Source organism: Tachyglossus aculeatus, chromosome 2 (genome assembly GCF_015852505.1).
Source record: "Tachyglossus aculeatus isolate mTacAcu1 chromosome 2, mTacAcu1.pri, whole genome shotgun sequence".
NCBI lineage: Eukaryota > Metazoa > Chordata > Mammalia > Monotremata > Tachyglossidae > Tachyglossus > Tachyglossus aculeatus.
This window is the reverse complement of record NC_052067.1, coordinates 70,947,760-70,973,359: the sequence shown is the minus strand read 5'-3', so window position 1 is coordinate 70,973,359 and position 25,600 is coordinate 70,947,760. Positions and strand designations below refer to the sequence as shown.

Genomic DNA, 25,600 nt, shown 5'->3' with positions numbered 1-25,600 from the left:
CTCACCAAACATTGTTGAAACAATGTTCCCTACTATTCTGTAACATTCAGCCCAAAACACAGTGAAAATATGAGTTCTGGGAAAAATGATTGTGCTCAAAGTGAGAGAGATACTTCTTTTATTTACTTTTTTTATGCCTTACCAAGAAAGTTTTCTTCTAAAGGGAGGTGTTATCAATCAGTGGTATTTATTGAATATGTATACCAGAAGCAAAAGCCATCATCCCTACCTTCAGGAAGCTTAGCAGTGCCAGAGTTTCCATATTCTTCATCTTAGAATACCGTCCTAATGGCAGCTTCCCCCAATTCCTCCCATGAGTTTAAGTTTGTTCTTAACAAGCTATAATTATTGAATAAAGACAACAACTTTGTTTTAGCTAGAAGGATTGTGAGCTTCAAACAAGAGCAGTCCTTGGGATGGATGAAGGTGAAATATGGATTTAGGAAGTTGAGAGAGTTGATGAAGAGCAACAGGATACATGAGGTGCATGTAGCGTATTCAAGGAGTGAGCAGGAATATTGGATAGATATCAGTAGTACAGACAACTTCTGCTAATATTAATAAGAAAGGCCTAGATATAAACAGTCCCAAAGAGTGGATAGTTGAGTATGCAAATTGCGCACTATGTAAGCAAATTAAGAAAAATGTATAAGAAGTCATTATAGACGTACTACAGTGCATATGGTGTAACTCAAAAATAGGGCAGAACTTTAATTAATGTTAATTAAATTTGCAGTAGCACAATTTTCTACTATACATTTGAAAAACTTCAGTCATCATCTACTGTTTTTAACTGTTCCAGAATAGTTTTTTATTTAAACTTCTATTGCTTTTCTTTTAACTACCTAAATTATGGGAATGCATAAACACTGTTGGTTCGTTTACAGTTGAGTTTTTGCCAAGAAATGTGCTATTATTATAGCAAGTGATTACTGTAAAGTGAAAATATATTTGAGCTAGGGAAAAATAAGTTAAAAGGCATACTACTTTACCCTCATGTAATACAAGAAGACAAGTTTTTAATGATTTTTGAAGGACTTGTGATTTGTAGTAATTTTGACTATTAACAGAAACAATCGTACTAATTAGTTTAATTTGTAATACTCTTGGCTCCAAATAGAGCTAATTTAACATAATATGCCCACATAAGATAAGTAGAATATCTATCCTGCTTTGCATGTCATCTGTCATTTTCACAACAACAGCTCCTTAACAGGATTAATGCAGTTTTGGTCGTCCAGGAGTAGAATGTTATTGCCAACATGACAGTGGTGCCGCAGTAATCCAGCTCCAGTTCCTGATAAATGAGGTTAGTAAGTAACTTTAATCTTTCCCAGCTAATTGACAGAAATCAGGGACACATCTTATTTTCTTTCCGCTTTTCTATATTGCATTAATACTTTAGCTCTTACAGTAAGAGCTTGGCTATCCAGCATTTTATTAGCTCAAAAACCATAAAATCTGGCATTTGTGTGCTGCTGTATATCAGCTAATTTGGTCAGTTACCTGTTGGGGAGAAGGAGTTGCAAGCCGAATTTCTAGACCTATCTATGGTAGGCACCTCTTCTGGGGACTTGCATAAACACTTGGCTAATTTAATTAGTAAACTGCTGTAGCTCATCAATTACCTGTGGCTTAAGCGGACTGGCTCTCTCCTAATCTATTTGGTAGAAAACCTCCTGCCTGGGATGTTGTTATGCACTGCGCTCTGTTAGATAGCTCTGACTTTTAGTTTATCTGATTAACATGCTCTGCCCATTCCTCAGGTATGGTGGATACAAAGCTTTTTCTTTAACCCCCTTTTTTTTTTTTTGTTCAAGGATAAAAATAGTAGGTAGAATACATAAGCATAATTCATTCATAGAGGAAAACAGCATAATTGTAATGTTTTTAATAAGCATGCTTTCTTTAAACCAAAGAAAATAAAAAATATGACCAATACTCTGTGTTCAAGTATGCCATATTCTAAGTTTAAGAAAGGAGCATCATCTGATGCAAAAGTTAGATTTAGTTTTTGAATGGAATCAGGGTCAGAATGCCTTGTACCTCTGGCTGAACCGGTTTCTAGATGTCAAACCATAAGGGGTAATTTCCAGAGGTAGAAGTTTTAAGAACTGAGGAGTTTTGTGTAACATAACTAGGGGCATTCATTGCTAAATGTGGGGGCAGAGGTACAGTTCAGAAATTTACATTCTAAATCCCCTTTCTCCTGCAAGAGGTGTGTCTTTATGTTCTTTATATGATTAGCCAGATCCCCGTAGATTGGGGACTTGGGAAATAGTGCTTGAAAAATAGTGCCTGAGTTGAGTTGAGAAGACATTTAACTAGCCTTCATGCCCAGGCAGGTGGGGAGAGGTAGTCTGTCTTGTTCAATTCAAAACATAGGCCTTGATCTCAGCTTTCATCTCTGAAGTCAGATATTGAACACATAAACAGTGAGTGTGTCTTGCTTAGGGTTGAATAAGTTAGTCTAGGCAAAAGTTGATGGGAAAGATTGAATTAAGAACATGAATTAAAAATAAGGAAGGAACAGCTCATTGAATAAAAAGTTGGTGCTCATATTTTACTTGTCTGGAAAAATAGCTGGTTTTGTCTATTTTTCTTTTGAAGGGAGCTCTTGTGAGTGCCTTGGCTGATGACACCTTACATCTATGGAATTTGCGTCAGAAGAGACCTGCCATTCTGCATTCTCTCAAGTTTACCAGAGAAAGGTAAAGTTTGCTTTGTTTAGGTGATTTTAGGAATGCCCTAGATGGTTGTTCATGAAACTGTATTGGTACAAAGTCAGAAAATAAATTTTTTTGAAGACCAATATTTGGCCAACTATTGTATGTGATTAAAGAGAAGGGGAAATGGAAGGGGAAGGTAAGATATATATTTTCACCCTGTGTTATTGACTAAACCACTGAGGTAAACTGTTCATGAATGTGTGAAGTTGGCTAGACTTCTCAAAGCAAATTGTAATTTTGGATAAATGGCACTAGTTGATTTTTGTAAATGTTTAGCATTCCCTGCCATATTACTGTTTTAATCAGTTCTTTCTTCTTCTGCCGTATCCACCCGCTTTTCCCATTACACCCCACCTCACACTACTGTTTTTTTTAAGCTAACTTATTCTTAAATGACAGACTACAGCTCTTCCCATATTCAAAGCACTTCTGAAATCACACCTCCCCAGGATACCGTCCCCAATTACATTTCTAATTTTCCCAGTTTATATATTCTCTACTACCACATTAGCTCATCCATGCCGCCTAAACACTTTAATACTTACAACACCCCAAAGTATTATGAATGTATTTTCTACTCCTTCCTCCTACCTGTAAATTATTTGTATCTGTCTCCCCTGCTTGATTGTACATCTGTTGTACTCTCCCAAGTATGTAGCAGGGTGCTTTGTACAAAACACGCGAACAATAAATTCTACAGATTTATTTTTGGTAATTGGCACTGTAAGTGCTGGGGTGGATACAAGGTAGCAGGTCTGACACAGTCTTCTATTTTAATATGACTAATGGGTTTAGACTGAAATTCAGTAAGTTTTTTTAAAACCTGTAGATAGAAGTCTTCAGCTGTCCTTTCACTCTTCTTGCATTCAGTAAATGATTGCATACTAGAATATTTTGGTACCATTTCCACATTAGTCCTATGATTGCCACTGTTATTTTGAAAATATTGACAGTGTACTCTAGGAGTTATCTAATCACTTAACCTTTCTTGGAAGAAAACAGTAGAGTGTGTTAAAAAGCTTGAGCTTGGGAATAAAGAACATTGGGTTCTGTATCCCTGCTCTCAGACATTTAAGAGAACTGGCAAATCATTTAGACACAGGATTTCAGTTTCCTAGTCAAGGTTAGCTTTTATGCAACTATCAACAGGAATCATTTACAAAGAAGACGATGACATTTAAGCTTAGAAGATGTAAAAGGGCTTTGAAAATGTGTTATGTTATTCATTCAGTTGTATTTGACTGCTTACTGTGTGAAGAGCACTGTACTAAGTGCTTCGGAGAGTATAGTACAGCAGTGAACAGACACATTCCCTGCTCATAATGATCCTACAGTCTAGAGGAGGGGAGGTAGACATCAATACAAATAAACTACAGATATGTACTTAAGTGTTATTCGGTCAATCAGTCAATCAATCAATCGTATTTATTGAGCGCTTACTGTGTGCAGAGCACTGTACTAAGCGCTTGGGAAGTACAAGTTGGCAACATATAGAGACAGTCCCTATCCAACAGTGGGCTCGCAGTCTAGAAGGGGGAGACAGAGAACAAAACCAAACATATTAACAAAATAAAATAAATGGAATAGATATGTACAAGTAAAATAAATAAATAGAGAATAAATATGTACAAACATATATACATATATACAGTTGCTGTGGGGAAGGGAAGGAGGTAAAATGGGGGGATGGAGAGGGTGATGAGCGGGAGAGGAAAGGGGGCTCAGTCTGGGAAGGCCTCCTGGAGGAGGTGAGCTCTCAGTGGATCTTGAAGGGACGAAGAGAGCTAGCTTGGCGGATGGGCAGAGGGAGGGCATTCCAGGCCAGGGGATGATGTGGGCTGGGGGTCGACGGCAGGACAGGCGAGAACGAGGCATGGTGAGGAGATTAGCGGCAGAGGAGCGGAGGGTGCGGGCTGGGCTGTAGGAGAGAAGGGAGGTGAGGTAGGAGGGGGTGAGGTGATGGAAAGCCTTGAAGCCGAGGGTGAGGAGTTTCTGCCTGATGTGCAGATTGATTGGCAGCCACTGGAGATTTTTGAGGAGGGGAGTAACATGCCCAGAGTGTTTCTGGACAAAGGCAATCTGGGCAGCAGCATGAAGTATGGACTGAAGTGGGGAGGGACACGAGGATGGGAGATCAGAGAGAAGGCTGATGCAATAGTCCAGTCGGGATAGGATGAGAGCTTGAACGAGCAGGGTAGCGGTTTGGATGGAGAGGAAAGGGCGGATCTTGGCAATCTTGCGCAGCTGAGACCGGCAGGTTTTGATGACGGCTTGGATGTGAGGGATGAATGAGAGAGCGGAGTCGAGGATGATAGCAAGGTTGTGGGCTTGTGAGATGGGAAGGATGGTAATGCCGTCAATAGTGATCGGAAAGTCAGGGAGAGGACAGGGTTTGGGAGGGAAGACAACGAGTTCAGTCTTGGACATGTTGAGTTTTAGGTGGTGGGCAGACATCCAGATGGAGATGTCCTGAAGGCAGGAGGAGATGCGAGCCTGGAGGGAGGGGGAGAGAGCAGGGCCAGAGATGTAGATTTGGGTGTCATCAGCATAGAGATGATAGTTGAAGCCGTGGGAGCGAATGAGGTCACCAAGGGAGTGAGTGTAGATCGAGAACAGAAGGGGACCAAGAACTGAACCTTGGGGAACCCCCACAGTAAGGGGATGGGAGGGGGAGGAGGAGCCTGCAAAAGAGACTGAGAAGGAACGTCCGGAGAGATAGGAGGAGAACCAGGAGAGGACGGAGTCTGTGAAGCCAAGGTTGGATAGCGTGTTGAGGAGAAGGGGGTGGTCCACAGTGTCGAAGGCAGCTGAGAGGTCGAGGAGGATTAGGATAGAGTATGAGCCGTTGGATTTGGCAAGCAGGAGGTCATCGGAGACCTTTGAGAGGGCAGTTTCTGTGGAATGTAGGGGACGGAAGCCAGACTGGAGTGGGTCGAGGAGAGAGTTGGTGTTGAGGAATTCGAGGCAGCGCGTGTAGACAAGGAGTTTGGAAGGAAATGGTAGGAGGGATATGGGGCGATAACTAGAAGGCGAGGTGGGATCAAGAGAGGGTTTTTTTAGGATGGGAGACATGGGCATGTTGGAAGGCAGAGGGGAAGGAACCAGTGGAGAGTGAGCAGTTGAAGATGGAAGTTAAGGAGGGGAGAAGGGATGGAGCAAGAGATTTCATGAGATGAGAGGGAATGGGGTCAGAAGCACAGGTGGCCGGAGTAGCACTTGAGAGGAGGGAGGAGAGCTCCTCTGAGGATACTGCTGCGAAGGATGGGAGAGTAGCAGAGAGTGTTGAGAGCCGGGTGTTGGAGAAAGGTGGGGAGTGACTTCGGGCAGGTCTGACCTGATGGATTTAATTTCGTTAATGAAGTAGGAGGCCAGATAGTTGCGGGTGAGGGAAGGAGGAGGGGGAGGAACCGGGGGCCTGAGAAGGGAGTTGAATGTACGGAAGAGCTGACGGGGGTGATGGGCATGGGCGTCAATAAGGGAGGAGACATAGTTTTGTCTTGCAGAGGAGAGGGCTGAGTTAAGGCAGGAAAGGATAAACTTGAAGTGAACGAGGTTGACATGGTGTTTAGACTTTCGCCAGCAGCGTTCGGCAGCTCGAGCATAAGAGCGAAGGAGGCGGACAGTGGCAGTGATCCAGGGCTGTGGGTTAGTGGTACGAGAGCGGCGAAGGGAAAGGGGAGTGAGTGAGCCTAGCTGAGTAGAAAGGGTCAATAATACTTACATGATATATTTGCATAAAGGGCTAAATAAGACACACATCCTTGACCCAGGATGCACAAGCCCATCACTTTAAGCCATGATGTGCTGAATTGTGACAATATATTGCATTCTTCCAAGCATTCAGTACAGTGCCCTGTACACATTAAGTGCTCATTAAATATATTTGAACTGTGACAAAAACAAATGTTGGTCCCTTTGGCTAGCTGGCAAATAAGTTAGGCAATCTTACCATCAAACAGTGCCATCAATCATTAAATATAATTATATTTAATGAGTGCTTACTGGCTGCAGAGCACTATACTAAGCACTTAGAGTTGGTAGACACATCCCTGCCCCCAACCAGTTTACAGTCTAGAGGGAGCTTATGGAATATTTTCATTCAGTGTCAGTTCTTTCCAAGTTACAAGCACCGAGCTCATCTTTATGTGTTACTGAGGCATTAGGAAGGAGAAATTGTTGTCCCTGTACTCGAAGATGACAATCCAAGCCAGGCACTATTAATATAATCTCATCAGTAAATGCAAATCTTTGCCTGGAAACAGAATGGTTCTTACTTTTAGTTAGAGTTCTCATCATTTTATTACTGCTTACCCTGAATACTTTCTGTAATGTTTCCTTATATGGTTCTTCATAGATATCTTTAAAAAATAAGTTTATCTGGAACTTTCATTCATTCAATCATATTTATTGAGCACTTACTGTGTGCAGGGCACTGTACTAAGCGCTTGGGAAGTACAAATTGGCAACATATAGAGACGGTCCCTACCCAACAGCGGGCTCACAGTCTAGAAGGGGGAGGGAGACAACAAAACAAAGCAAGTAGATAGGTGTCAATACCTTCAGAATAAATAGAATTATAGCTGTATACACATCATTAATAAAATAGAGTAATAAATATGTAATACAGTGCTGTGGGAAGAGTAAGAGGGTAGGGGGGATGGAGTGGGGGCGGTGGGGAGGGTAAGAGGAGCAGCTCAGACTGGGAATGCCTCCTGGAGGAGGTGAGCTCTCAGTAGGGCTTTGAAGGGAGGAAGAGAGCTAGTTTGGCGGATATGTGGAGGAACGGCATTTCAGGCCAGGGGTAGGACGTGGGCCAGGGGTTGACGGTGGGACAGGAGAGAATGAGGCACAGTGAGGAGGTTAGCAGTGGCAGAGGAGCGGAGTGTGCGAGCTGGGCTGTAGAAGGAGAGAAGGTGGTGGAGAGCTTTGAAGCCGATAGGAGTTTTTGCTTGATTCGAAGGTTGATAGGCAACCACTGGAGATTTTTGGGTTGGGGAGTGTTATGCCCAGAGCGTTTTCTGTAGAAAGATAATCTGGGCAGCAGAGTGAAGAATAGACTGAAGCGGGGAGAGACAGGAGGATGAGAGATTAGAAAGGAGGCCGATGCAGTATTCATTCATTCATTCAATCGTATTTATTGAGCGCTTACTGCGTGCAGAGCACTGTACTAAGCGCTTGGGAAGGACAAGTTGGCAACATATGGAAACAGTCCCTACCCAACAACAGGCTCACAGTCTAGAAGGGGGAGAAAGACAACAAAACAAATCATGTTGTCAGGTGTCAAGTCATCAGAATAAATAGAAGTAAAGCTAGAGGCACATCATTGACAAAATAAATAGAACAGTAAATATGTACAAGTAAAATAAATAGTGTAATAAATCTGTACAAACATGTATACAGGTGTTGTGGGGAGGGGAAGGAGGTGGGGCGGGGGTGGGGAGGGGCAGTAACCCATTCGGAATAGGATGAGAGATTGAACCAACAAGGTAGCGGTTTGGATGGAGAGGAAAGGGAGGATCTTGGCAATGTCCAGATTATGATTTATGCCACTTAAATTTGAACCCAAACCAATTCCAGGCCTTCTTAGTTGGAAAGAAAGGCTCCTGCAATTAGAATTTTTTTGGCACCTTGATTCCCTGTAGAAAGAAATTAAATTTGATTCCTTTGTAATGTGTGGTTTCATTATATGATTTGGGTAGAATTAGGGATTGTACTTCCCACAGTGCACATCTGTTGTTCTCACCTAGCATGTGAGCCCATTGTGTGGCAAAGTCTGAGGCCAACATGATTCATTTGTATTTACTCCATTGCTTAGAACAGTGCTTAGCACATAATAATGATAATACTAGTTATTATTGTGGCATTTAGTACTTACTGTGTGCCAAGCCATGTACTAAGCACCAGGGTAGATGAAATATAATCAGGTCCCACATGGGACTCACAGCCTAAGTCGGAGGGAGAATTGGTATTAAATCTCCATTTTGCAGATGAGGGAATTTAGGCACAGAGAAATTAAGTGACTTGTCCAAGGTCACACAGCATAAAGTGGTGGAGCTAGGATTAGAACCCACATCTTCAGACTCCTAGGTTCGTGCTCTTTTTACTAGGCCATGCTGCTTAACAAATACTATAATAATAGAAATAATAATTTAAAAAAGCATTGGCTGTAGAAACAGACCTACACATCTGTGCCATCAGTCAAAGCATGAAAATTATAAGGAAAATTTTTGTCAACACCAGGTCTTTTAAGAGCACAATCTCTGCACAATTTACTGTACTTCAAATGCCAAATACATTACACTCAGGGTAGGCAGGTGATCACCATAGAAACATCCATTGAGTTTTTGCTAATGGAGTTAGTCTTTTTGCAAAGATTCTTTTAGCTTCCACTGCTCTTATATTCTCCAGACTTTCATTTAGTTCCTAATTTAATAAATTTGTTTTACTTTGAAATTGAGAGATTTGGATTAATAGATGACTGTAAATAGTTTTCCCCATTTTTTTAATGACAAAGCCCTTCCTGCAGTACTTGAGAACAAAACCCTATACTATTTCATCAGTTCATTGTCGTATTTATTGAGTGCTTACTGTGTGCAGAGCACTGTACTAAATGCTTGGAAAGTACAATACAGCAATTAAGAGAGACAGTCTTGCTCACAATGGGCTCACAGTCTAGAGGGGGGTAGACAGACATCAATACTAGGAAAATTCAGAGGAAGGATTCATTTTAATTATGATTGCATTTATATTATGCACAGAGCATTTCTCTCGTTTAAATTTTCACTTCACAAAAATTAATTTCGAACATCTTTTCCAGGGAAATATAAGTGTTTTGGTCAAATGAATTGATGGTGGCTTTTTATGGTGGCTTAGTACAGTGCTAAGCGCTTAGTACAGTGCTCTGCACACAGTAAGTGCTGAATAAATATGATTGATTGATTTTATGTTCTCTGGGTCTAAATGTTGTCTACCTTTCTAGGGACATATTTTGATAATCAAAGCGTCATATACTTAGCTTTCAATACTAGGGATCAAAATTTTGAATTTTACTTGCAGCTTGATGAAATTATCAGATTAAATTTCCCTGGATATTCTGGGATATAAATTGTGTTGACTTGTAATCATTTCTCCTATTTTTTGCTCTTTGACAATGAATGCCAAACCTCAGGTGACTCAGGATAGCATGCAGGTTGCATAATATATAACAACATTTAGTATAATCTAAAAGCAACATTGATAAATCTCCACTGTTAGCATTTAGAACAGTGCTTTGCACATAGTAAGTGCTTAACAAATGCAGTCACTATCTTTAGAACAATCATAGTGGTACTTCCAGCATTTGTAGTAGAAATAAATGTAATAATTATAATGGTGGTGTTTCTAAGCGCTTACTTTGTGCCACACTGAGAAATTAGTCAGTTTTGAAAAAGCCCTTGTCCCTCATCAGGCTCATAGTCTAAGTAGGAGGGAAAACAAGTATTGAATCCCCATTTTGCAGATGAGGAAACTGTCACAGAGAAGTTTGTGACTTGTCCTAGGTCATGTAGCTGACCTTGATTAGAATACAGGTCCTCTGACTCCCTGGCCTGAAGATGATAAACTGGGGAACAATGCGTGAAGGGGAAGGAGGCACAGTAAAAAAATTTTGGAGAGTGATGTGCCAAAAGTTTTTAAAAAAGATAATTCAGAAAGCATAGTGTATTATAGACCCAAGAGGCTAGAACCTATGAAGAACTTAAATGTAATAATTGTGGTATTAAGCGCTTAATACATACCAGGCACTGTTCTAATCACTGGGGTGGATACAAGCACATCAGGTTGGACACAGTACTTGTCCCATGTGGGGCTCACAGGCTCAACTCCCATTACAGATGAGGTAACTGAGGCACAGAGAAGTGAAGTGACTTGCTCAAAGTCACACAGCAGAAAAGTGGCAGAGCTGGTATTAGAACCCATGACCTTTTGAATCCCAGGCCCATGCTCTGTCCACTATGCCAAGCGCTTAGTACAGTGCTCTGCACACAGTAAGTGCTCAATAAATACGATTGATGATGATGCTGCTTCTGTTGACCCTACTCAGTAGGTCTCTTCCACTGTCTCCAGGTCTACAGCTATACAAACCATGGCTATTTTGAAGTAATCCGGTGAGGACAGGAATAAGTAACAGAATAGGGGTCCAGTCCAAGTGATTTGTTGAGAACTTATTACAGCCTAATATTTGCTGACCAATTTTCCATAACTAGAGAAAGCCTAGCTGCTTCTAACTGGCCACTAGTGAAAGAGAAGCCTAATGAACAGTAGTCCAAACCAGGGGACATGGAAGCAAAGGGGCAGAAAGAGAAGGTGGGGGAGAATCAAGTACAGGCATTTGTGATTTGGAGGATGAGAGAGAAAGGTTTGCTGGAATTTTGATAAAAACTAAGTGGTGCTGGAGAAGCTATTTGGAGGAAGTGGTACAAGCAGAGATTCATAGAAACATGTACAAGAGAGTCATATCTTGTTGCGTTCTTGGTTGCCTCGCTATACTTTCAAGAAATCCCATTTTATTTCACATTAAGGACAAATAAGAATCACCTTTCTGCTACTTACTGGAAAAAAATAACCTGGATATGATCTTCAACAATCATATCAATCTAATGCATTTTACTTTAGGCTGTCTAACTTGTAATTGTATTTTTATGAGTTTGGATTACACTTATTGCTGATCTTTAAAAAGACTAAGAAAATATTAGCCTTTTGATTGAAGGACGAAGTTAAATAAGCCATTAGCAAAAATCACTGTTTTGGTATAAGTAATTAGGTCACATTTCAGTAGGGGAGGGATAAGATGGAAATGATAAACTGATACATAGTTACCCCAAATTAAATTCAGTTGACTGTTACTTAAATCCACTAAAGATGTTCCCCCCACATAAAAGTGACAATAGAATTTATTTCTTTCCCTAACATATGGCGTGACTTGAATTCTTAAGCATTCAGGCATTCATCTGGCCAAACGTATAATGAACAAAACAGACCTAAATTGCTCTGTAGAGCTTTCTTCATGATGCAAGTGTTGGCCATATTTCGGTCTTATTAGACTATGAAGTATTTTAAATTGTGCTAATAGGTTGTGAAGAATATTATTTCCTAGTTTTTCCACTGTGGCAATATCATACGGAGAATATTCCCTTTTTGCAATGGCAATGACAATGTAATCTCCAAAAAGGGAGGGGCATTGTTTTCTTTATTTTTGGTACAGCACTTAGGACATTATAAATATATAGCCAGCCTTAAGCAGAAATGCTAATAAATGAAAGCATCAGAAGTAGTTACCTCACATCTTTGATTTTACTGATAGCCATCAGACATATTTATATTGAAATAGTGTTTTTAATTATGACTGTACTGATTTCAAATATTTTGCAGTTCATTAAATCAACCACTTTCACTAAAAGCTTTAAATTGTAACATCCCTTTGAATAATTGAGTAAGGCCTTACTTTACTGCAAGAAGATTCACCAAGGTTTTCTCCATAGCTGTGTTTTGGTTTCTGAAAAAAGGACGTAAATGTATTTGCATTTGATTATATACCAAAAAAAATCTACTGAGAAGAGGAAAACGTGGAGTTTTTCAATTAGATTTTAGTATTAATCAATAAATCGCATTTATTTAGCTCTTGATGATGATATTTGTTAAGCGTAAGTGCCAAGCACTTACTATGTGCCAAGCACTGTTCTAAGCATTGGGGTGGATACAAAGTAATCAGGTTGTCCCACGTGGGGCTCACAGTATTAATCCCCATTTTAAAGATGAGATAATTGAGGTCCAGAGAAGTTAAGTGACTTGCCCAAAGACACAGCTGACAAGTGGCGGAGTCGGAATTAGAACTCATAACCTCTGACTCCGAAGCCCGTTCTCTGTCCACTAAGCCACGCTGCTTCTATGTGCCTCTCTTACTCTGTGCAGTCGACAGCATAAGACAAAGACAAAATGTGCAGAGTGTTGTATTGAGTATTTGGAAGAGTACAGTACAAAAGAATTAATGGAAACATTCCCTGCCCATAAGACTTTCAAAAGTCTTAGAATTCCGGAAAGGTTTTGACATCATATCCAATATGGTGAATGTTTTCCTTTCAGCTACCAATTGCCACTGCTTATATGAAACTTCTCCAGGCTTTCTTCCTATAGATTTGTAGTGTATCAACAAGTTATGCCCAACTGAAAATATCATAGGCTTCCCATGTACAATCAATATAACTCTTCCTCTAGTCCTGATCCAGCACTCCCTTCTGCATCTCATATGCATTTAGGTCCCTTCTACTTAAGTACTACCCTTTTCCTGGCGTGACAGTATTTATGTACATAACCATCTGTAATTTAATTTAATATCTCCTTTCTGCTCTAGTCTGTAAGCTCCTTTTAGGCAGGGATTTTCTATAATGCCCTGCACATAATATGTGCTTAATAAATACAATAGTATGTGCAGAGCATTTTACTAACGACTTGGAAGAGTACAATACCACAGGGTTGGTAGACACAGTCTTTGCCCACAAGGAACTTACAGCCTAGAGGGAGAGAAGACATTAAATATACTGCAGGCATTTACATAAATCAGGAAAGTGGGGTGAATATCAAGTGCTTAAAGGGTACAGAAGGTAGAGGGAGTAGGGGAAGGAGAGCTTAATTGGCAAAGGCCTCTTGGAGGCAATGTGATTTTAATAAGACTTTGAAGGTGGGGGATTGGTGGTCTAAAGGTATGGAAGGGGAGTTATAGGTCAGAGGGAGGATGTGGGCAAATTGTTAATGGTGAGGTAGATGAGATTGAGGTACAGTGACTAGTGTGTGAAACACTGCTCTAAGAACTGGGGTAGGTACAAGTTAATTAGAAGTAGCATGGCTCAGGGGAAATAGCCTGGGCTTTGGAGTCAGAGGTCATGGGTCCAAATCCCAGCTCCGTCAATTGTCAGCTGTGTGACTTTGGGCAAGTCATTTACTTCTCTGTGCCTCAGTTACCTCATCTGTAAAATGGGGATTAAGACTGTGAGGCCCCCGTGGGACAACCTGATCCACTTGTAACCTCCCCAGCACTTAGAACAGTGCTTTGTACATAGTAAGTGCTTAACAAATGCTATTATTATTATTATAATTATTATTATTATTATTATTATGTTGGGCACAGTCCCTCTCCCCCCTGAGGCTCACAGTCAAAGTAGGAGAGAAAACAGGTATTGAATCTCCATTTCGTAGATGAGGAAATTGGGGCATAGAGAAGTGAAGTGACTTGCATAAGGTCACATAGCAGGCAAGTGGTAGAACCAGGATTAAAACCCCCGTCTGCTGACCACCCCAAGCCCACACTTTTTCCAGTAGGATACACTGTTCCTTTATACATGTTCTTTTGTACTCTGGCAGGTGCTTAGTATAGTGCTGTGCACACAGTAAACACTCAATAAATACCATTAGAAAAGCAACCCCTACTGAATTGATATTATACACCTGTCTGTGCTCTTTTTTTCCTTCTATTTGGACACTATTTTAAGTGAAGTGGAAGCCAACCCCTCTAACATCCTCCATCGTACCAATCCCTATATAATCCTTCATTCTGAAGAAGATGTTCTACCTCAGGGATAAAGAGATTACTGGACAAGGTTTGAGAAGGTCTGGAGGGAAGCTTTGCTTAGCTCCAAAGGTAGCTGGAAAGAGTGAGGAAAAGTAGGAACAAGGATTGACGTCGGGAGAGAGAGGAAAGTGAATGTGAAAGCCTGAAAGCTAGATGTGGGATAGAAGAAAATAAAGTCATCTTTCTCTTCTCTCAAAACTTTTTTTTTTGTTCCTGTTTCCAGTCCCTAGACCTATTTTTAAAGTCAGCTTGATCTATATACCTTTGGCCTATGTAAATTGTCCTAAGCCCAGACAATGTCAGCATGTCTCATTGAAGCCAAACATGCAGTAGTTGTAGGCCTGGGCAAATGAATGTGCTTCTGAAAATGTCCATCTTCTATATATAGGGTCCAGTGAAGCAGCCTGTCTCAGTGGAAAGAGCATGGGCTTGGGAGTCAGAAGTCCTGAGTTCTAATCCTGGCTCCGCCACTTACTGGCTGTGTGACTTTGGGCAGGTCACTTAACTTCTCTGTGCTTTAGTTACCTCATCTATAAATTGGGGATTAAGATTGTGAGCCCCATGTGGGACAGCCTCATCACCTTGTATCCCCCCAGTGCTTAGAACAGTGCTTTGCACATAGTTAGCACTTAACAAATACCATTATTATTATTATTATCACTTGTCAGGATATGACTTATTTATAGTTAATTTGTTCAACTCTGAAATATATAGCTGTTGGGACTTCATCAACCTTTATCATTAGTCCTGTTAACCTTTGACCAAATCACATATCTTTTGTAAAACAAGCTCGTTTCTTTGTTAACTATGTGCAAAATTTGAATTAATGCACAAAACAGGGCCACTGCTACTATTGAAACAGAATTTCAGATAAATTTGGGTTTGGTAGAACAGGAATGAAATAGAAGAATGCTAGGTGATAACTTCTCAGACTTTCTGCATAGTTATATGTCTTCCTGAATAATTGCTCACCCATGAGCATGGGGAAATGAATTACATTGGTGTGTCTTAAGGAAAAGATTACTCAAGAGCATAAAAAATATCAGTGTGTCCTCAAGAATATTTGGGTAGATTTATTCTTTTTAGTTGAAATTCATTGGGAATTTATGCAAATTTTTTTTTCCTCCCCACATGGACCAAGGACTAGGGGAAAAATTTATTTTTTATCTTCCTTATTGAAAAGGAGTTTTTGGTCTTATATACTTTTGCTACTTTAAACTCAGTGGAGGCAGAAATTATGCCTTTTAACAAATTTTGTATAGGTTGAAAAATAGAAAGTTATTCCTGGAAGCATTTTCTGTGTGCAGGATTAGTACCTTGTTTTCTTCAGGACTACATTTTTTTGAGAGTCCTCCAGGGCTTTCTGAGAGGAAGTAGGGTGCTAGCAAATAGGGGACTTTGAAAACGTCCAACCTGTCAGTGATATAAAGTGCCTTGAAAATAGTCTTTGGATTTTATAGCTTCGCTTGTATGTGAAACCTTTTCCTAAACCCTGGGTCTTAAATCCAACGGAATTTGGCATTTAGCTGCATGGAGTTTTTTATTCTTAATAAAGCTGGCCTTATTATCTTTTGTCTATGTGATTGAAAATTACGGACTTGTAGTTTTGTCTCATTACAGTGAAGTAATTTAATAGTCCTTGCTGATGGATGTTATTTAGTTTGGTGGGTTTTGTGTGGGTTTTTATTTTGTGTAATCTATTTGCCTTCCATAATAAGTAACTCTAAAATTCCCTTTGTTTAAGCTTATTTCTTTTTTGTTATTGAGCCCAGTACTCTGTGCTTAGTTTATTTCATGATATTATGTTAAATTTTGGTGAAGAGCACTAATGTACAGAGTAAGCAATAATTCTCTAAGCACCTTGAGACCAAAAAGAGTTTGTGTGTTTTCTCTCTCGCTCTCGCTCTCTCTCTGTCTCTCTCTCTCTCTCTCTCTCTCTCACACACACACACACACACACACACACACACACACACACACACACACACTCTCTCACACACACACACACTCCCCCCCCGCCCACAGTCCCCCACCCAGGATTGAGTGCTTTTAAGCTGATGGTAAAAACTTTCTGTTAGTGCGGAGGTAGATGGGCAACCACTGGAGATTGTTGAAGGGTGGTTAAACATGGATTGGGTGTTCTTGTACAAAACTGATCTGGGCAGCAGAGTGAAGTATGGACTAAGATGGGGAGAGACAAGAGTCATGGAGATCAGCCAGGAAGCTGATACAGCAGTCCAGTTGAGATGGAATAAGTGCTTGGATCAGCGTGTTAGCCATTTGAATGGAGAGCAAAAGTCAGATTTTAGTGACGTTGAGAAGGTTGAACCAACAGGATTTAGTGATAGATTGAATATGTGGGATGAAAAGAGAGAAGAGTCAAGGATAACATCAAGGTTATGGACTTGTGAGACCAGAAGGATGATGGTGCTTTCTTTAGTGATGGGAGTGACAGGGTTTGGATCGGAAGTGAAGGAGTTCTGTTTTGGACATGTTAACTTTGAGGTATTGGCATGATATCCAGGCAGGGATCTGAAGGCAGGAAGAAATACAAGACTGCAGAGAAGGAAGTGAGAGCAGGGCTGGAGATGTAGATTTGGGAATCATCCGCGTTGAGGTGGTTGTTGAAGCTGTGGGAATGAATGAGTTCTCCAAGGAGTGGATATGGCTGGAGAAGAGAAGGGTACCCAGAACTGAATCCTGAAGGAAACCCACAGTAGAAGGCAGAGGAGGAGCCCGTGAAAGAGACTGAGAATGAGCAGCCAGAAAGTAGGAGGGGAACCAGGAGAGGACAGTGTCAGCGAAGCCGAAGTTGGATAATGTTTCCAGGAGTAGGGAATGATCAACAGTGTTGAAGGTGGCTGAGAGGTTGAGGAGGATTAGGATAGAGTAGAAGCCATTGTATTTGGCAAGAAGGAGATAATTGATGACATTTGAGAGGGCAGTTTCTGTGGAGTGAATGGGACAGAAACTAGATTGGTGGGGGTCAAGGAGAGAACTTGAGACAGAGGGTATAGACAACTCACTCAAGGAGTTTGGAAAGGAGTGGTAGAAGGGAGATGAGGTGATAACTGTAAGGAACCTAGAGGTCAGGGGTGGGTGTTTTTAGGGTAGGGGAGACATGAGCATGTCCCCCCTCCTTCCTCTGCCCCTCCCTATCCCCCCCGCCTTACCTCCTTCCCCTCCCCACAGCACCTGTATGTATGTATATATGTTTGTACATATTTATTACTCTATTATTTATTTTATTTGTGCATATTTATTCTATTTATTTTATTTTGTTAATATCTCTTGTTTTGTTGTCTGTCTCCCACTTCTAGACTGTGAGCCTGCTGTTGGGTAGGGACCGTCTCTATATGTTGCCAACTTGTACTTCCCAAGCGCTTAGTACAGTGCTCTGAACACAGTAAGCGCTCAATAAATGCAAATGAATGAATGAATGAGCATGTTTAAAAGCAATGGGGAAGAAACTATTGGAGAGCAAACGGTTGAAGGTGGTGGTCAGGGAGGGAAGAAGGAAGGGGACAAATGTTTTGATAGGTGCCAGGGGATGGGGTCAGATGCTCTGGTAGAGGGAGTGGATTTTGAGAGAAGGGAGGAGATCTACCTTTGAGATACTGCTGGGAAGGATAGGAGAGTTGAAGAAGGGACAGAAGAAGGTAGGGACTGAAGAAATGCAAGTAGAGCTGCCATAGGAAGGAAAGGGATGAAGCACTGAACTACATTTTCCATATTTCTGTTTTACCCAGGAGGTTGAGAGCCTTCTACTCATTGAGTCTGCCAGACCATGAATGAATCAACTTATGAATGTGTACTTTTTTCATAAGTTTTAAAAGATCTGCTGCAATTATGCTTTATTCTATCTAAGCTCCATTTTCCCCTCTCCATATTGGCCAGTAGTAATACAATCATTTATTATGTGCAAAGCACTGGGAAATAAGTATACAGAAGACTGACAGACACATTCCTTAGCCCTAAAGGTGTTAACTATCTAAGAATGAGGAAGGTTGTCAGCAGATCCTTCCTTTCCTCTCCATCTAAACTGCTACCACATTAATCCCAGACTGAGCCCCCTCCTTCCTCTCCCCCTCGTCCATCCCCCCGTCTTACCTCCTTCCCTTCCCCACAGCACCTGTATATATGTATATATGTTTGTACATATTTATTACTCTATTTTACTTGTACATATCTATTCTATTTATTTTATTTTGTTAATATGTTTGGCTTTGTTCTCTGTCTCCCCATTCTAGACTGTGAGCTCACTGTTGGGTAGGGACTGTCTCTATATGTTGCCAACTTGTACTTCCCAAGCGCTTAGTACAGTGCTCTGCACACAGTAAGTGCTCAATAAATACGATTGATTGAGGCAGTGACTCTCCCAAAAGGCTGGGTCCCGGGGATCAGGTGGAAGGAAGGCAGTAGATGGATAAAGTAGGCCACCCTTGTTTGGGAGAGAAGGGCCCAGAGAAGCATCATGGCTTAGTGGAAAGAACTCGGTCCTAGGAGGTAAGACACCTGGGTTCTAATTCTGGCTCTGCCACTTGCCTGCTGTATGACCTTGGGCAAGCCATTCAACATTTCTGTATCTGTTTCCTCATCTGAAAAATGGGAATGGAATACCTGTTCTCCCTCCTTCTTAGACTCTGAGCCCCATGTGGGACAGTGACTGTGTCCAACCTGGTTGTCATACATCACCCGTTCTGTCCCCCAGCAGGACTCTAGAAATGCAGCCTGCCAAAGTTTGGTTGCAAGCCTGGGACAGAATCTCTTGTATCGAGCCATGGAACGTCATATTCTTTTATATTCTTGAACTCATCAAATTCTGTAGCAGCTAATACTATAAGACAACTAGGACATGAACCAATGTATAAAATAATGTAATTGAGATAGCTGGAATGGTATCCAAAATAATTAGTTCACAAAACATTTAGATTGCTTGGCAACTGCTATAAAAGAGAAGTTCGAGTGGTGAATTCAAAATATTTTCTTGGCATTTCTCCACCATTTCAGGATTGGAAATTCATATCATATGCAAAACGGGGAGAATACACCAATTGTGTTTCCATTAGTATGTATTACACAATTGGATAGTCTCAATATATCCTGTTGCCCATCAATTTATGACTCAAAAATCAGGGCTGATACACACATATCTCCACACTTGAACTTGGAGATACAGTGAAATTTCCATATAGATGCATGTGAGGTTGAAAAGGCCTGCAGTCTGAAGCACACCTTGTCCATTTTAGTGTTGTCGTTTTGGTTTTCTTGACCTGGCACCTAACACTATTTTCACTTTCGCCTTCTTGGCTCATGATCTTTATGAAGTTTCTGGTCACAAAGAGCTGCTCCTTTCTTGATTAACATAGGCCCGGCAGGTGTGTCTGTGGTACTTGACTCCTAGCTGTCAGCTGAGATACCCTTGAGGCTGTTTTACTGTATACTTGAATCATTTCATCTATCCTCCTTGCTTTCCATTTCCCAATACTACCAGTATTTTGGCTATCCAATTGTTATTCATTCTCTTCACATGTCTCAACCAGGGTAGCTAGGTTACTTAACATCGTCTGTATGGTAGGAAAATGACAGAAAATACATTGCTTTGTAGCCTCTCAAGCCCATAAGTAATATTGAAGGGACTGTTCAAAAAGTCAAGTTCTCACAGCCGCAGGGGAGATTGGAACACTATAACTCCACAGACTTTGTTTGTTCTGGAGCCCACTTGCACTCTGCTGAGACACTCTGCTTGATAGTCCAACAAAGGCTGTGCTGGTCATCTTGATTCAATTTTTGAATTTCCCCGCATTTCATTGCTAAGCTACAGAATTAAATGTGAAAGTGGTTAGCTCTCTGTAGCCAATATAAATTTTTGATTAAGCATATAGCATAATCAGTGCAGGTAATGCAAGCGTATGCATTACCAGTTTTCTAGAGACTAATCATCAATTCACGAAGCCTGACTGATTTGGTGTAGTGGTTTAAATCATTTTAGGTTTTCTAGAGTTTGTGTCTCTAGGGTACAGACATCTGTATTTAGTAAGTCATTCCTGACTTTGATGATGCTTGAATTCTGTTGAGTTAAAACAGGTTCCTGATGAAGATGGAATGTGTTTTACTGTTTTTTATCTGAGTCTCCTGTTGGGTCCCATAACAGAGCCAGCTAGAGAGAGAGCTCGTGTCTGGGAGTCAGAAGGTCATGGGTTCTAATCCCTGCTCTGCCACTTGTCTTCTGTGTGCCTTTGGGCAAGTCACTTCCCTTTTCTGTGCCTCAGTTACCTCATCTTTAAAATGGGGATTGAGACCATGAGCCCCACATGGGACAGGGACTGTGTCCAACCCAATTACCTTGAATTCACCCAGCACTTAATACCACAATTATAATTATTATTATTAATAAATTGAACAGAACTGAGTCTGCTGTGCAACCATGCTTTACACCATTGGTGATGGGAATGGATTGGACAAGGAGGACTTAATCAATCAGTGATATAATTAAGTGCTTACTATGTGCAGAGCATTGTACTAAACACCTGGGAGGAACAATAGAATTGAAAGATACAATCCCCTGTGTCAAGAAGCTTACAATATAGTGGGGGAGAACATTAAAATAAACTCCATGTAAGGAAAGCAACAGAGTATAAGTGTTGTGAGGATGGGGTGTATCAAAGTGCTTGGGTGGGTGTGGGTTTATGTGCTTGGTTTTTGGTTTAGGAGATACAAGGGCATGTTGGAAGAAGCCATTTGAGATTGATCATTAAAGATAGCTATCAGGGAGGGACTCAAGTATTTTAATAAGGTGTGAAGCAGTTGGCTCAGAAACACAGGTGGAAGGGATAGATTTTGAAAGGAGGTGACAACTCTTAAAACCCAGCTGGGTAGGTTGATTGTCGATGATGTCATGAGTAGTATCAATCAATCAATCAATCAATCGTATTTATTGAGCGCTTACTATGTGCAGAGCACTGTACTAAGCGCTTGGGAAGTACAAATTGGCATCACATAGAGACAGTCCCTACCCGATAGTGGGCTCACAGTCTAAAAGGGGGAGACAGAGAACAGAACCAAACATACCAACAAAATAAAATAAGTAGGATAGAAATGTACAAGTAAAATAAATAAATAAATAAATAAACAGAGTAATAAATATGTACAACCATATATACATATATACAGGTGCTGTGGGGAGGGGAAGGCGGTAAGGCGGGGGGGATGGAGAGGGGGACGAGGGGGAGAGGAAAGAAGGGGCTCAATCTGGGAAGGCCTCCTGGAGGAGGTGAGCTCTCAGCAGGGCCTTGAAGGGAGGAAGAGAGCTAGCTTGGCGGATGGGCAGAGGGAGGGCATTCCAGGCCCGGGGGATGACGTGGGCCGGGGGTCGATGGCGGGACAGGCGAGAGCGAGGTACAGTGAGGAGATTAGTGGTGGAGGAGCGGAGGGTGCGGGCTGGGCAGTAGAAGGAGAGAAGGGAGGTGAGGTAGGAGGGGGCGAGGTGATGGAGAGCCTTGAAGCCCAGCGTGAGGAGTTTCTGCCTGATGCGCAGATTGATCGGTAGCCATTGGAGGTTTTTGAGGAGGGGAGTGATATGTCCAGAGCGTTTCTGGACAAAGATAATCCGGGCAGCAGCATGAAGTATGGATTGAAGTGGAGAGAGACACGAGGATGGGAGATCAGAGAGAAGGCTAGTGCAGTAGTCCAGACGGGATAGGATGAGAGCTTGAATTAGCAGGGTAGCGGTTTGGATGGAGAGGAAAGGGCGGATCTTGGCAATGTTGCGGAGCTGAGACCGGCAGGTTTTGGTGACGGCTTGGATGTGAGGGGTGAATGAGAGAGCGGAGTCAAGGATGACACCAAGGTTGCGGGCTTGTGAGACGGGAAGGATGGTAGTGCCGTCAACAGAGATGGGAAAGTCAGGGAGAGGACAAGGTTTGGGAGGGAAGACAAGGAGCTCAGTCTTCGACATGTTGAGCTTTAGGTGGCGGGCGGACATCCAGATGGAGATGTCCTGAAGGCAGGAGGAGATGCGAGCCTGGAGGGAGGGGGAGAGAGCAGGGGCAGAGATGTAGATCTGGGTGTCATCAGCGTAGAGGTGATAGTTGAAGCCGTGGGAGCGAATGAGGTCACCAAGGGAGTGAGTGTAGATTGAGAACAGAAGGGGACCAAGCACTGAACCTTGGGGAACTCCCACAGTAAGAGGATGGGAGGGGGAGGAGGAGCCTGCAAAAGAGACTGAGAAAGAACGACCGGAGAGATAAGAGGAGAACCAGGAGAGGACGGAGTCTGTGAAGCCAAGGTCAGATAACGTGTTGAGGAGAAGGGGGTGGTCCACAGTGTCAAAGGCAGCTGAGAGGTCGAGGAGGATTAGGACAGAGTATGAGCCGTTGGATTTGGCAAGCAGGAGGTCATTGGTGACCTTTGAGAGCGCAGTTTCCGTGGAATGAAGGGGACGGAAGCCAGACTGGAGGGGGTCGAGGAGAGAGTTGTTGTTGAGGAATTCTAGGCAGCGCGTGTAGACAACTCGTTCATGGTTGTATCAGAGTACTAAGTACCACTGTAGTGAAACCAGATATACTTTTAGATTTTCAGTGTTGAGATCTAGTTAGTGATGGTGTTAAATGCTTTCATAAGGTTTGCAAAAACAGCATGAAGTTCCCAGTGCTGCTGCCCCCACTTTTCCTGTGTCTGATGTGCGGCAAAGACCATGTCTGCAAAGATCTGAAGCCACATTTTGAGCATTTCATTGACAGCATTCTTTAGTAGTTGATACAGGGGTACTCTGGCTAAGCTGTTGCCCCAGTGGAGAGTAATAAGATCTGCTTAATTGTAATGTGATCTTTCACCTTTTGCGTTGAGGATGGTGGCGACTTAGAGATTTTGGTGCATTTCCTCAGTGCTCCATCTGTTGAGGAAGAGCTTGTGTAAGTGCTAAAGCACGATGTCCCACGCATACTTGTGGAGTTCAGCAGGTCTGCCATTAGCTCTTTATGCTTTGCCATTTTCCTTGGCTCCCGTTGCTGCAAAGACTTCAGTAGTTGGAATAATGCCGTGTCTTTGCATATTTAGAGGTTTTCTATGTTTTAAAGGGCCTCATCTTCTTAGAACACATGTTGGGAAGAATATTGAAATGCTTACTAGCAGATGTTGTATAACATTTAATTCCTTATTGCAAAGTCTACCATGCATCTTATCATCTTGGATAACCTTCCTTGTGCCTTAGAAATTGACTGTGTGTGGCAGGTGATGTCTTTCACTTTCACCTTCCCATCAGTAGGGTAAAAGAAAACAGATTTAACAAACATTGATCTGAAATGTCTTTGCTGTTAGTGATATTCAAGTATATTCCTGTTGGAATATCAATCAATCAGTGATATTTGAATAGTTACTGTGTGCAGAACACGGTACTAAGGGCTTGGGAATAGGGACAGAACTTCTTCTATAGAACTTCTAGCCCCTTCTAGCTCCCACCATTCCTCTCCAAATAATAATAATAATGATAATAATAATGATAATAATAATGGTAAACTTATTGAGTAAGTTACCCTCTGTCCCTACTTCCTCTCCTCAGTTCCCTCCAGTCTGGTTTCTGCCTCATTCACTCCACAGAAACTGCCATCTCGAAGGTCACCAATGATCTCCTTCTTGCCAAATCCAAGGCTTTTTACTCTGTCCTCATTCTCCTCAATCTCTCAGCTGCCTTCAATACTGTCTGCCACCCCTTCTCCTGGAAACGTTATCCAATCTTTGATTTACTGACATGGTCCTCTTTTGGTTCTCCTCCTATCTCGCTGGCTGTTCATTCTCAGCCTCTTGAGTGGGCTCTTCCTCTGCCTCCCACCATCTAAGTGTGGGAGTCCCTCAAGGCTCAGTTTAAGTCCCTTTCTATTCTCCATCTACATCCACACCCAAGAAGAACTCAATTGCTCCGGACATGTTTAGTTGGATGCTCCACTGATACCTCCAACTTAGTATGTCCAAAATAGAATTCCTCATATTTCCACCCAAACACTGTCCTCCTCATGGCTTTCCCATCACTGTAAACAGTCAGCACCACTATTCTCCCTGTCTCACAAACCCATAAACTTGGCATTATCCTCAACTCATCTCTCTCATTCAACCCACATGTTCTGTACGTCACCAAATTTTGTCAGTTTAACCTTCATAACACCACTAAAATCCTTCCTTTTCTCTCCATCTAAACTGCTACCACATTAATCCCATGTATCCTATCCCATCTTGATTATTGCATCAGCCTCCTTGCTGACCTCCGTGCCTCCTATCTCTCCCCACTCCAGTTCATATATACTTCACTCTGCTGCTAGTATATATTTTTTGCAAAATGTTTTTCTGCAAAATGTTTTCCTCGATTCCCTCCAGTCTGGTTTCTGCCTCATTCACTCCACAGAAACTGCCATCTCGAAGGTCACCAATGATCTCCTTCTTGCCAAATCCCAGGCTTTGTACTGTGTCCTCATTCTCCTCGATCTCTCAGCTGCCTCCAATACTGTCTGCCACCCCTTCTCCTGGAAACGTGTGTGCATATTTGTAATCTATTTATATTGATATCTCTCCCCCTCTAGACTGTAAACTGTAAGCTAGTTGTAGCAGATGGGTCTACCAACTCAGTTATATTGTACTCTCCCAAGCACTCAGGACAGGCCTCAAAACTGAATGATTGCTTGATTGATTCCTGGATCAGCCCTAGTCTCTCCCTTGCCTTAAGAATAATAATTGTGGTATTTAAATGTTCACTTTGTGCCAGGAACTGACCTAGGTGCCAAGGTAGCTGCAGTACATTCAGATCAGACACAGTCCCCATCCCACAGTCTGAGGAGGAGGGAGAACAAGCTTGTATTTTAATTCCCATTTTATAGATGGGCCTTTCCTATAACTCAGTTCCTTTCTTTTTCTTTAGGTTGCTAGATTGAGATTTTTATTGACTATCAAACGTGTTTGGGAAAAGCTTTAACTGTACTTCTTTGGCTCATAAATAAAAGAGATCACAACTGTTAGTTAATTCCTTAGTTTCACATCTCCTTCAAGATGCCTTTCTCGATTAAGCCCTCTTATCCCTGACTCCCTCTTCCCTCTGTATCATCTGTTCATTTGGATCTTTGGTCTTTGGCCATTTATTTGCCCATGCTCAGCCCCACAGCACTTACATACATGTCTATGAATTATATATTATAAATTATTTCTGTGAGTGTCTGCTTCCCCCTCTAGACCCACAGCACTTATACATATTTATGAATTATATATTATAAATCATTTCTATAGA

The 25,600-nt window shown here is 41.7% G+C and overlaps 1 protein-coding gene across 4 annotated transcripts in view; it reads left to right on the top strand.

Moving 5' to 3' along the window:
• STXBP5 (syntaxin binding protein 5) overlaps positions 1-25,600 on the top strand; it is a 179,242-nt gene that overhangs the window by 30,127 nt on the left and 123,515 nt on the right. For all 4 annotated transcript variants that reach the window (XM_038742277.1, XM_038742273.1, XM_038742274.1 and 1 more), the window contains exons 3-4: positions 1,228-1,309; positions 2,611-2,711. In XM_038742277.1, the coding sequence (XP_038598205.1) occupies positions 1,228-1,309; positions 2,611-2,711 (183 nt within the window). The remainder of the gene's footprint in view (positions 1-1,227; positions 1,310-2,610; positions 2,712-25,600) is intronic.